This window comes from Anarhichas minor, unplaced genomic scaffold (genome assembly GCF_050575085.1).
Source record: "Anarhichas minor isolate MPS153535 unplaced genomic scaffold, ASM5057508v1 ptg000062l, whole genome shotgun sequence".
Lineage (NCBI taxonomy): Eukaryota > Metazoa > Chordata > Actinopteri > Perciformes > Anarhichadidae > Anarhichas > Anarhichas minor.
This window is the reverse complement of record NW_027466508.1, coordinates 2,095,094-2,107,500: the sequence shown is the minus strand read 5'-3', so window position 1 is coordinate 2,107,500 and position 12,407 is coordinate 2,095,094. Positions and strand designations below refer to the sequence as shown.

The 12,407-nt window shown below is 40.6% G+C and overlaps 1 protein-coding gene across 1 annotated transcript; it reads left to right on the top strand.

The window, feature by feature from the left end:
• The first annotated feature begins 8,389 nt into the window (after window positions 1-8,389).
• irx3a (iroquois homeobox 3a) lies at window positions 8,390-11,799 on the top strand. The gene is made up of 3 exons (XM_076077933.1): window positions 8,390-8,828; window positions 9,460-10,504; window positions 11,045-11,799. The coding sequence occupies exons 1-3, from the start codon at window positions 8,610-8,612 to the stop codon at window positions 11,083-11,085; spliced, it is 1,305 nt and encodes a 434-aa protein (XP_075934048.1). The 5' UTR covers window positions 8,390-8,609; the 3' UTR covers window positions 11,086-11,799.
• The last annotated feature ends 608 nt before the right edge of the window (window positions 11,800-12,407 follow it).

The following is a 12,407-nucleotide window of genomic DNA, read 5'->3' as shown; positions in this document are numbered from 1 at the left end:
CCAACACCTTGATTAAGCAGTGGCGCTAAGAAAAGGTCAGGGGTTCATCACCATCACCATGATCCACCCTCTGGGAACCACAAATGTCCATTTTAATGTTCGTTTTAAGGTTCGATCCATTGGATGGATGTTGAGATGTCTTTTCTCAGGAGTGACCACCGAGTGAAGGGACAGAAAAGTGTACCAATCCATAGACACCTACACACACAAGAAAAACACTGACTGAAAAAAGAGCTAGCGCATGCTCTTTTTCCCTTGTCACCTGGAGCTTCCTAAAACTACAGACAAATACTGTTGGATGTCAATGAAAAGAGAGCAGCGCAGGCCAAACCGGCAGCCTAAAAGAAGCTGAGTTGGCCAATATGCTGAAGTGTTAGCAAGGCTTTGTGGCCATGTTTTTGATTAAACAGGCCAACTGTTTATAGTAGTAACATGTATGCATCGTGCACGGTAGAGCAGCACTTTGTCACCACCATTAATATCTATTTCCCACATCGGCTTATTAGTTGATGCTTTAAACATAATGGGCTGATAATAACAAAGTGTGTTTCAAGTGCCAAGACAACGCCTGTATGTGGGTGTCCACATAAACAAGACACACACACACACATAATGTGCTCACAGGTATTCACTGTGTCACTCATTGCTTGGCACCTCCGCCAATAATAAGTACAGTATTTAGGTCGGTAAAACCTTATCAAAGCCGCCCTGCTGAGGTTTAAGTGTTTGCTTGTAAAGTTTCCTCTGACCTCAGTCCGTTGGCATGCTGAGCCACTCAACAGGGCTGATTATAAAGGCAAAGGTCTGCACCCACCAAACTCCATAACATACCATCACAGGATCAGCTCTTATAGCTGCTGATGCCACTCATGAAAACGGAGGGCCAGATAGGGAATTACCAGGTGACAGAGATGACGGTGAGGAAAAAGGTATTTTCTCATGATGCCATTGTTAAAGCTGCTCAATTGTCACTTAGCAGCGTTTCAAGGAACTATTTCCACATTTTTCCATCTGCCCCAACAACTCTTTCTTTGCAATAATTGCTTAACTTCACCACATGAGACTTGCTGTTTTATTTTTCTGGATGGAAAGCAAAATCTGTCACAACCTTGCTGTTCTCCCAAGGTGACTGCATCTTATTTGAATCCTAAAAAGAACAAAGAAGAAACACTTGTTAAATAATTAATAAGGAAATGCTAATTATAAAACCAAGACAAATGAGTTGAAAGTTTACACTTTGGTAAAATCATGATATAGATAGAAATCAACAATGATCATCTAAACAGTGTTGTTGTTTAACGTTGATTGATGTTTTAATTAGGGTTAATTGGTTTCTGATTCTTCAAATATGGATTTTTGCCTTTCACTAAAAGAGACAGATTCTGAATAGTATTAATATAGTGACAACAACACTGATAACTGTACATTTTAAGAATGAAAAAATATGTGCAACAATATAGAGGACACCCATAGATAATTAATATGCTACAGACGAATGGCCAAAACACTTCCTGCGACTCCTGTAATGAAAAACTCTCTGAACGCTAAACACTTTAATCTTTTATCATGAGTTGTGAATGTGAGTGACGGCGTCAGTCCAATGTCAACACGGTTGATACTGACTACAGTCAACTTTTCGAGACTTGTAATGCAACCAAATAGTCACTTCAATGTCTTCTAGAACTATCCATCTTTGATTATGCATGGTCATTTTAGCATCATGGAAATAGCCGGTTTCATAGCATCTAATGTCCAGATTTTTAATCCCTTCATGGCATCATCGCCGTGCCACCTACGATCTACCCTGCACCCCCTGCAAAGTCCAGGCCAGCAAACAGATGAGGAGGAGACTCCGCTCACCCATGTTGGTACAGCTGCCTCTTCTCCGGCCACAAACCAGCAGCAGCAACAGCTGGAAAGACTGAGGCTTTGTCTGGCTCAGTAGGCCAAAAGTGCTGGGAAACTGATATTTGTCTGGCCGCAGTGTTGCGCTATGGGGCCGCGAAAGGGCATCACTGGCTACCACTGGATCAAGACACTCTATAATAGAGAAACCATGCTGTCTTGAGTGAAACTGATCATTGGTTGCAATTGTCATTTTGTTGGATAATCGAGGTAAATAGTTGGTGATCTGCCCCTTTGAAATTGGATGGATGGATGAAGGTTCGGCTCCACGGACCGTAAGTGCAAATCTTGGTAAGTTGAACAGTAGAACAATGTGGATTCTCTGGGAAAGTGTATAAATAATTTAACAGTACAAAATACTGATACAAATTCACGAAATCACGAAAAATGTTGGATTGATCTGCTGAAGATTTTTCTGCTGGTCAATGGACGACATAACAAACAAATAAAGAAAATGTTATATATACCTTCATTTTAATTCCTTCATCTAGAGGCAACACCATTCATCCATGGGATTTGCTTATGATGCCAGGGGGACTATGACGGGAAAGATTGAGTAAATTTAACAGATTTGGACAGATTGAGATGTATAATTAAAGTATTCACTGACGGATGATATAACCCTGTGTTATACTATAAAGTATTTGGGGATTTGTGTTGTAATTTAAGCAACTTCCTTATTATTGATTATAAGGGCACAGTCTCATAATAGATAATATATTATATGGGTTTTTGTTAGTAAAAGATGAGCTACTCTGAGGACACCCCAGCTATCACTGTCAATTATCATTATTAGCATCCTCAAAACATCATCATCACTGTGTACAGGGAACTCTCTTTGGCCATCAACTTGTAGTCTTTCTCTCCCCCTCTCTCTCTCTGCCTTTCCCTCGCCCTCCCTCTTCTTCCCTCTCTCCTGCTGTCACCTCTCACAGAGCCTGGCAGCATCAAGCCAGCTTGCATTTTAATTTGGCCCTGAAGTTACTTATTTCATTATCGATCATCCGTAATGCTGAATCAATGTTCATCTTGTTACGTGGGCCATACCCGTGTAATACAGTGATAGTGGGGCCCGGAGTTACTCATTCCCTTTACAAAGTGACTTTACCGTAAAATCAATGCCTTGTGTTACTGATACAGGGGAAACTGCAGCAGATGGAGCGAGAGTGAGTGGGCAGAGAGGAAACAAAAAGAAAATACAACTCACCTTTAATGCAGCATTGTTAAAGGTACTTACTAAGCATAACACATCTCTATAGTGTGAGTATTGTGTTATCATACAGTAGTTTAAGCCATGATTCTTTGCTACGGTGCAGTTAATAATATGAACGATATGTAAAGTGATAACATATTCATATTCAGCTGATATCAGTGGGATGTTGTGGTTAGTGTATCATCTGTGCTGCTTAGAACCAGGAAAATGTACCCAATACATTAATGACATTTTACATGTTTTGCACAGGTCTGGATTATTTTATACCGATCGTGCCCCTTGACCCGGCACAAGCATATGATGTTGGAAAATATAAATGATTTAATACGGTTCCATCCGGATGAATGGAATGACAGATTTTGTTACCTAAATAATGACGGTTTAAAGGAAGTATAAGAATCCTTTGCGTCAGCGTGAGTTATATGTCCATGTGAAAGCATTAGTAAAACTGTCGAGAAAGGTATTAAACACAGTGCGATTATGACCTGTCCAGTCAGTATCAATTGATAAACAAACCAGAATACCCAAATTATTCTTCGAGTGGGTTTTCGCCCTCATTTTTTTTATCACTTCTCCCCCAGCCTCTCAGGGCAGAATTAATAGTATGCTAGTAATATCTTTTGGAGGGTTATTTAAGTATCATAGGTGAAGTGTTGCAACAAAGACATTAAAGGAATATTATAGGAAATTGAAGAGTAAGATTATTTCTAAAACCTCACTATTGAGTGAAATGGGCACACAAAATATATATTTATATTATATTTGATATATTATATTTTGTCAGAGTGATGCGAGCAGACATTCATAAAGGCCTACAAGCACCTATGGAAGCCATATTTAGAAGCACACGTCTATAATCTGGTTTATAAACACCCTACATAGGCCTATAGATATAGCGTTTATAGGTTAATATGTCTATATGCATATTGCACATTGTACAAAACGTATAAGCTGCTGGCCCCTTGGTTAAAGCTCTGTTCAAGGCCTGAATCTAAAATGGATCTCCCATTCAATCTATGTGCTTAGCCTGACTGACTGACTCTTTAAATTTTGTAGTAGCCTACAACCTGAACGTAACAAGTTAATGTAAAACACTTGCAAGGCAATGCGTTAATTCACGCTTTGATCCGCTGTCCTAACCCAGTTTAATAAGTTGCAGTCCATTGACTATTAATTTGTTTCCAAATGGTGTGAGCAAGAGGAACTGTTCCAAAATGCTTTACTTTGCCACTAATGCAAATCAAAGTTAGGCTATCTATTTAATATGCATGATTGGTTGGTGTAATGTAATTAAAATCATACTATTGAAATTATTCTAACAGGGAAAAAAATTAAACTTTAAATGTATTTCAAAGTACACTTGCTTCTGCTGCTAAGAACAATTAATTTTTAGAAACTAATTCATTTATTGGATTAAGCTTCACTGTTCTTTAAACACTGCAAGATTTATTGGACCTTTATTTCACCCTAATGGGACATGAGTTTGAAAGAGCTTATTCGGAGATTGAATGTGTTGCAGTTAGTTTTTTAGGTTAGCCACAGATTTAAGTTTGAAACCGCTGAGGAACATTTTTGATGTACAGTATGTACGTATATTCCCAACAGCTAAGGATAATTGCTTTGTAATAAGATATGATAATACCAATAGTCACTTCCATGAATTACACTGAGACTTTTTCCTGCAAGGTTTATTATTTAGTTTCATCATTCTGACAGACGTCAAATATATTGCAGTTTATTTAATAGCTTCAGCTGACCGGTAGCTTTTCATGATCACATCGAAAAAGCTGTAAATCACTCCACTGCACTATATCTTATACACTGTATAATATGTACAGCAGCAATCCTCCTGAAATTGAAGATGCCAAATTCGGGTGAGTATAACAAACTCAGCAAATACTACTGCTGGCTCTGGTCCCCTTTCAAGAACTGCTTAACAAAACGAGAGCTGCTTTGTCAAGCAAGTACATAGATCTCTCTCTCTCTCTCACGCACACACACACACACACACACACACACACACACACACACACACACACACACACACACACTTCAAACTACCAAAAGCGTCCAACGGTCATTAATTGCGTTTTCTTTTTGATAAAAGATGTTTTTAGTTTTTTTTCCTGTCACCGGGCGGAGCGTTATGGGAAAGATCTAAATGTGAAATTTGAAGTGCCTCTGTTTGAAGCCTTTGATCTCGCCTATTTTGCAGAGCCTCGGTTCATCATTTGCGACGTGTCGCTGGTGCCCTGTGTATTGCATAAGGAACTACTGTTGAGCGATAGGCCGTGCATGTTTGCTTATGAGAATGGGAAATTGTGTCATCTGCATAATTACCGTCAAAGAGCTCTCTACAAAACATCAGCCCTCAAGTCACTCGTGTGTGATTGCCCTCTTTTTACAGCACCTACAAATTAAATTGGCTCCAGCGCGCTGCCAGCATGCGTCCAGAATTAAGAAAAGTAATTAAAGTTAGTGTAAGAAAAAATAAAAATAAAAATGAATTAATTAATTAATTAATTAATATATTAATAAATAACATGAGGTCAAAACTTGAATTTTGGCCTATTCCGATGTGTGTGCGTGTATATACGGAAGTCAAGCAGGGGTTAGTTTACTGTTTACTGAGACTCTCTTTAAGAGAAAGGGGGGAGCAGCGTCTTAATGCTTTTATGGCTATGCTAGTTTCCCGGGTCGGTGTGAAAGTGTTAAGTTAGTGCGTGGTGCGTTTGATTGGAGGCAATAAATCAGACGCAGTCCTTGGCGTGGGTGGTGTTGAGGGGGGGGGGGCGTCCGAGCGACGTGGTCCCGGGGATGAGACACGTGTCCATCCGGACTCGGAGCGCTGCTTAGTGGACACCAGCAGTCAGACACCTCGCTCAGATTTATTTATTATCTCTCTCTCTCTCTCTCTCTCTCTCTCTCTCTCTCTCTCTCTCTCTCTCTCTCTCTCTCTCTCGCTCTTTTCTCTCCCCCCCCCCCTCTCTCTCTCTCTCCTTTCTCACTCCCTCTCCCTCTCTCTATTTTTTCTCCCCCCCCTCTCTCTCTCTCTTTTCTCACTCCCTCTCTCTCTTTTTTCTCTCTCCCTCTCCCTCTCTCTATTTTCTCTCTCCCTCTCCCTCTCTCTCTTTTCTCTTTCTCTTTTCTTTCAGCAGTGTGATTGGACGTGATTTTTTTTTTTTGTCTTTTTGAAGTTCTCTTTCTTCTATACACTTATGCACTTATCTTTAACCACCCTCCACTTCACTGTCTGGACCCCCTCAGTTTGCAGGTCGATCTTACGTGTGCATGTATTTTCGTGTGTGTGTGTGTGTGTGTGTGTGTGTGTGTGTGTGTGTGTGTGTGTGTGTGTGTGTGTGTGTGCTTGCGCGCGCATGACTGTGTGTGTTAACTGTGAACGTGCTATTGACTGCTATGTAGTGATTACCATTCCGGTCGGATGGCACCAGCAAGCCGCTGTAATTAATAACCCCATAATCCGGGTTGGGGTGGATGTCGACGAAGAACACACACAGATTCAGGACAGAGTTGTACAGAAACAAGGCGTATCCTTATGGGTAGCTCTATATAAGAAATTATAGCTGCTATTATCCCTCCCAGACAATGATAACTATCTGCTTCCAAAGAAGATTAAAGGTTTATGCAAGTTCAGAATTCTTGGAAACCGGGATCGCATTATCAAAACTACACTGAGATTGATGAGATTTCATCTCGCCGTCAATAATACATTAGGATTTATATTCAAATAAAGTGCGTGAAAAAATAATTCAACCTCTGCAGTTGTTTTGCAAACGATTAACAAAACAGATGCTGGTACAAAATCGGTTGAAATGCGATTACGGTTGTCCCGTACACACTTTTATGTATTGATTCATGGAATTTCAATTTTGACTCCCTTGTTTTGTTTTAATCCGTATTATTTACAAGAAACATCAGGTTGCATCAAAATTATCAAATGGATTTTCTGAAGGTGCAGTCTGTCCGGATGATCGTTTTGTTTTGTAGCGGATTAAGAGAAAAGTATTTAAAATAACTAAATAATTTGTTGACTTAAGCTTTTCATCGAGCGATCTGTTTATTTACTCAGTATCACCATTGTTATTGTTATTAATATAACTATTATTTTTCATTATTATCGTTATTGTAGTTGTTAATAATAACAATAATAATTATAAAATAATGTTGCTTTATATATATATATATATATATATATATATATATATATATATATATATATATATGTATGTATGTTTTACTCTTTCTTACTGAAGTCAGAGTGTTGTTTCCCCAGAATATACATCTTCCCAGCCCAATCCACTAAATTGTTTATTACTTGTCATTGTTGGTACTTTACACTTAGTCTTCATTAACAGTGTAATGTGCCTATCATCAGCTCTCTCTTTGATGTCAAGTGGCTACATGCGACCCGTTTGATGTCTCAAATTAAAGACTGAATTGACTCCGATTCGCCTGCCACCAAGAGCCCATAACACCTCCAAACCGGTGTAAGAAAACACAGTTTGCACCCAGTGACATAGCGATAAATAAAAAGGTGTGTATAGCCTGTGATCCGGGGTCATTAGCTACAAGGCATGACCACCGTCAGTTACAAACATATTCATTATTTTCATATTTTTTCCTTGTGATTTAAGTGTGTTTGACACTGTCCACTGACATTTTTTTAATAGAAAATAATGTAAATTAAAAAATACGTGTGTGAACACGTTCCCATTAATACAAAAGGGAGGAAACTGCCTTCCTCGATTTTACTTTGTTAACCTCTTCAGCGAGTCTCAAAGTATCAAAGTGTCTTTTTGTGTTAAAAAGACGACTAAAGACAAAAAAAGTTAATCAGTCGTTGACACCAAAATGCTTACTGTTGTGCAAATGGGCAAAATTGAGAATTAATACAAACAATGCGGTGGGACGGACTCGAACAAATAACAAATGAAATAGATTGGCGAGCCATAAAATGAGATTTGAAACCCCATTCAAATAAGAGCTCGCGACGTCAGTGCACTTATCCGAGAAAAGAGAGCAAGGGAGGGGAGAGAGAGAGAGAGCGAGAGAGAGAGAGAGAGAGAGAGAGAGAGAGAGAGAGAGAGAGAGAGAGAGAGAGAGAGAGAGAGAGAGAGAGAGAGGCTGTTTGGTGAGCGGTGTGTATGAGAGGGGTGAGATTTGAGAAATAGGAGGGGCTTCTAAACGACTAGAAATGTCAATCTGAGCAAGGGAGTCCCAATAATCTAAAGCAATCTGTAAGGACCTGACCTTAGTCCATCCAGATCAATAGGGAAGTGAGGGTGGAAAGAAGAAGAGGAAGAAATAAGGGGCGCAACCGGATCGTTTACACTGGCTGTTACCGAGGAAATATAGACTTCCCTTGCTTGCACCTTTTGTTGCTCACATGCTCACACTGTAAAAGTGGATATCGAGGCAATTCCCTTGCTTTGTGTGATTGCAGCAGACTTTTTCCCCTTTTCCTACCGCCATGTCTTTCCCTCAGCTGGGATATCAGTACATCCGACCGATATACCCGCCGGAGCGCCAGGGGATCGCCAGCAATGCCCGGGCCGGGACAGAGCTCAGTCCGTCCGGCGCACTCTCCAACGTCCTCTCCACTATGTATGGATCTCCTTTCGCCGCGGCAGCGCAGGGCTACGGAGCGTTTCTGCCCTACTCAAACGATATATCAATTTTCAATCAATTGGTAAGTCACTCTGGTCTCTCTTAAGTCATCCATAACTTTTTACCTCACACTTGAAATGGAGAGAAATAAACAAGTCTCCAGGAGAGGTTTATTGGCACTTTTTGAGCGTAAACTTTTTGAGCGCCGTGGTCTGGGTTACTTTGTGGCTGAATCTTTCGTGAAATTGAGTTAAAAGTGGTTAAAAAGTAACACATTAACAAACTGCGCTTCGGGCTTATTGTTACATCATTTCCTGAAAGTGATAGCAAAAGAGTTAATACAATGCTGCAACGTGCTGTGAAGGTTTACATAGGTGGGGAATAAGTGCATACAAGTAAAGTCTTGTCCGCCTAAGTGTTTCGCTATAAATATAAAGTACATTTCAAATAATTCATTTTTTTCATTCAGTTGCTAAGTTTGTGGTACACATAACGTTTTGAGTTGAACAAAAATACTTTTATTTTGCTTTGAGTTGTGTTTGTTTACACTTCAATAATAACCTCGATGTTGTTTTATTCCCGTAAATCCCCTTGTAATAATATGTGGCTTGATTCAATTGATCATAAAGAATAATTCCAGACAAAGTATCCTATGGCATTAATATTTTAAGTCTCATAAATCCCTCTGACTCTGTGATTCTTTGTCTTTGCAGGGTGCTCAGTATGAACTCAAAGACAGCCCCGGTGTCCAGCACCCAGGGTTCGCCCACCATCACCCTGCTTTTTATCCATATGGCCAATATCAGTTCGGTGACCCATCCAGACCCAAAAACGCCACCAGGGAGAGCACCAGCACCCTGAAGGCCTGGCTCAGCGAGCACCGCAAGAACCCCTACCCAACCAAGGGCGAGAAGATCATGCTGGCCATCATCACTAAAATGACCCTCACCCAGGTGTCCACCTGGTTCGCCAACGCCAGGAGGAGGCTAAAGAAGGAGAACAAGATGACCTGGGCCCCTCGGAACCGCACCGACGAAGAGGGAAATGTTTACGGCAGCGATCACGAGGGGGAGGAGGGGGACAAGAGGGAGGACGAGGAGGAGATCGACTTGGAGAACATCGACACGGAAAATATTGAGAACAAGGACGACTTGGACGACCAGGACGACCTGCATTCAGATATTAAACTTGACGGGAGGAGTGACTCTGAGATTTCGGACGGCTATGAGGATTTACAAGGGCCCGACCAGAGGTTTCTAAAAGCTGTGGGGAAAGAGGGGAAAGACGTGGAGAGGGGAGGAGAGCACTTCCACAGCCACCCTCACCACCACCATCACCACTCTTCTTTGGACAGCAAAGCGTCCCAAGCAAACGGGGAACCGCTCAAACTGAATACGGTGTCCGTTAGCTCGCCGCCCTCAGAGAACAACCCTGCCCCGGCCCAAAAGCCAAAGATCTGGTCTTTGGCAGAGACAGCCACGGCCCCTGACAATCCGCGCAAATCGCCACACATGAACGGCAGCAACTCCGCAGGTCCGGCCGCCCAGACCATAATCGCCCCACATAGACTCATCTCTTCTTGTCCCGTTGGGAAAATGCAGAACTGGACAAACCGAGCCTTCTCGGCGCATCAGCTGGCTTTACTGAACTCAAATCATTATCTGGGACTGGCAAACCAGGCCACTGCCACCGGCCTGGCCCTCTACAGCAGCAGGCACACGGAGGACAAGAGTCATAGTTCAGAGACGTCAGTCACAGGTACATGTCCCCGACACTGAGACGCGCATGTATAGATAACTACAAAAACAAAGACACTAGTCCATTGCCCGTCATTCATTTCTATTATTTTAGACCTCCTTTTGCCTTCTTTGCCTGTTCATGGATTTTGTTTCTCTCTTTCTCTAGGCCACACAGATGAACAGTGTTACAATATAATAGCTTACAGAATACAGTGTGTTTGATGTATGCGTGTGTGCGTGTGTGCGCGTGGTGTGTAACAGCTTTGAAAAATGTCCGAGAGAATTATGAAAACCTCATCAGAAAGCATTTAAGAAAAAAAAGTCAAATGTTGAATTGGGTGAAAAGTGTTCTTAATATTCGTGTCCGTTTCCTCCTTGATTTGGTATTGCTACATCCATGGGATATTGAGGCCCACGTGCTTGTATTCAATGGTTTACATAAAGCCCTCGTCCTATTAAGCCAACTAGTTTTCAACACTAAATTCACTGAAACCCGGGATGGGCTCTGAGAATAGGCAGTTCAATGAATGCATTTTAATTTTCATTGCCACAATTTCAGAGAGATCTAGTGCCTTGGATGCAGAGAAAAAAAGTTGTTAAAAACAGCTTTCACCCAGTTCAAAGATAGCGAGGCTGTCAATTGATGACATTTGGGAATTTTCTTTTTTGATGCCATATCACATTTTCTTTTTTAAACGCAATATTTACCCAAATTAGCTTTTATTCTAAGATACTTTTCTTTTTTTTTTTATCCCTGTGTTTGTGCGCATGTGTTTTTTCGTCAAGGCCTATGTTACACTTACTTGTTTGGTCATGCAAATGAGCTCAATGCAAATTCACTACAAGCTCGTTTTTGAAAGGCAATTGTCACTTTTATATTATTTTGTTTTTTTTTCCCGAGGCTATTATTAGTAGGATTTCTTTTTAGATCAATCCAATGTTTTTTTCTGTTACCCCTGTGTATTTCAGGCCTCAGAACCAACTAAGCAGCGGTGGTTCTTTCGGCTCTCTCCTCTCCATAACCTCACACCAATCCTCTTTATTCTTTTTTTTTAATTTGAATATGGAATGTAAAATAAGAATAATACATCTCTGTATACTTACATTGTAAGCATGTCCTGTGTAAAACTGCTAATGTAATAATGTATGAACCTGTAGTCTGTGAGTTTTTCTTTTCCTTTTTGTAAGTTCTGTGAGGATTTGATGTTCAAATGTTTTGTATATAAAGTTAAGAATATGTACATACTTGTGAACCAAATTGTACAAGAAAGTCTATATTTTGGCTAATAAATGAACTGCTGCAACTTTAAGAAATTGCTGGTTTTTGGCCGAGGTATTTTGACAGCTGCTTTTGATGGTGGCTGTTATTGTGCACTGCAGCTTGAATTGCATTGCTTTGGTATGTATTTGTATGTGTGTTAGTGGACAGCCTAAGGCACAGACTTCATCCGCCGTGGCAGTGATAAGTAAATATTCGAGAGGGATTCATCACACTTTTGTAGTGGAGGGACTTAAGGCTAATTAGCTAGTGTTGCGGCATATATTTGGATATTAATGTTGTGGGATTATCCTTACAGAGACGTAAAATGAATAATTCTTTCATTAATTTCCGTCTGAAATTGTATGGTTTATAAAGAGATTTTAGGTAATGAATCACTGTTGTATGATCGCTGCTATTCGGTAAAAGCGGTTCAGCTGATCCTAAGGATGGGTCTTGGCTTCGCACAGCAACTCCCAGATCTCATCATGCTCAATTTGCAATGCTTTTGCTCTTCACATATATCATACAAATGTTCCTCCACCAACGCTGCTCTTTGGAATAATTGTAATATATGGTAGCTGTAGAACTAATAATAACATAATTTATTTTGTTTGCCCGTGACGTGATCATTTGCATGTGTGTGAGACCTTATCAGAGGAAG

Bases quoted from the DNA above. Each gene is read 5' to 3' on its own strand.
- irx3a (XM_076077933.1), top strand. From the start codon at position 8,610: ATGTCTTTCCCTCAGCTGGGATATCAGTACATCCGACCGATATACCCG. The intron at 8,829-9,459 runs GTAAGTCACTCT...TTGTCTTTGCAG, and splicing joins TATCAATTTTCAATCAATTG to GGTGCTCAGTATGAACTCAA. The intron at 10,505-11,044 runs GTACATGTCCCC...CCACAATTTCAG, and splicing joins TTCAGAGACGTCAGTCACAG to AGAGATCTAGTGCCTTGGAT.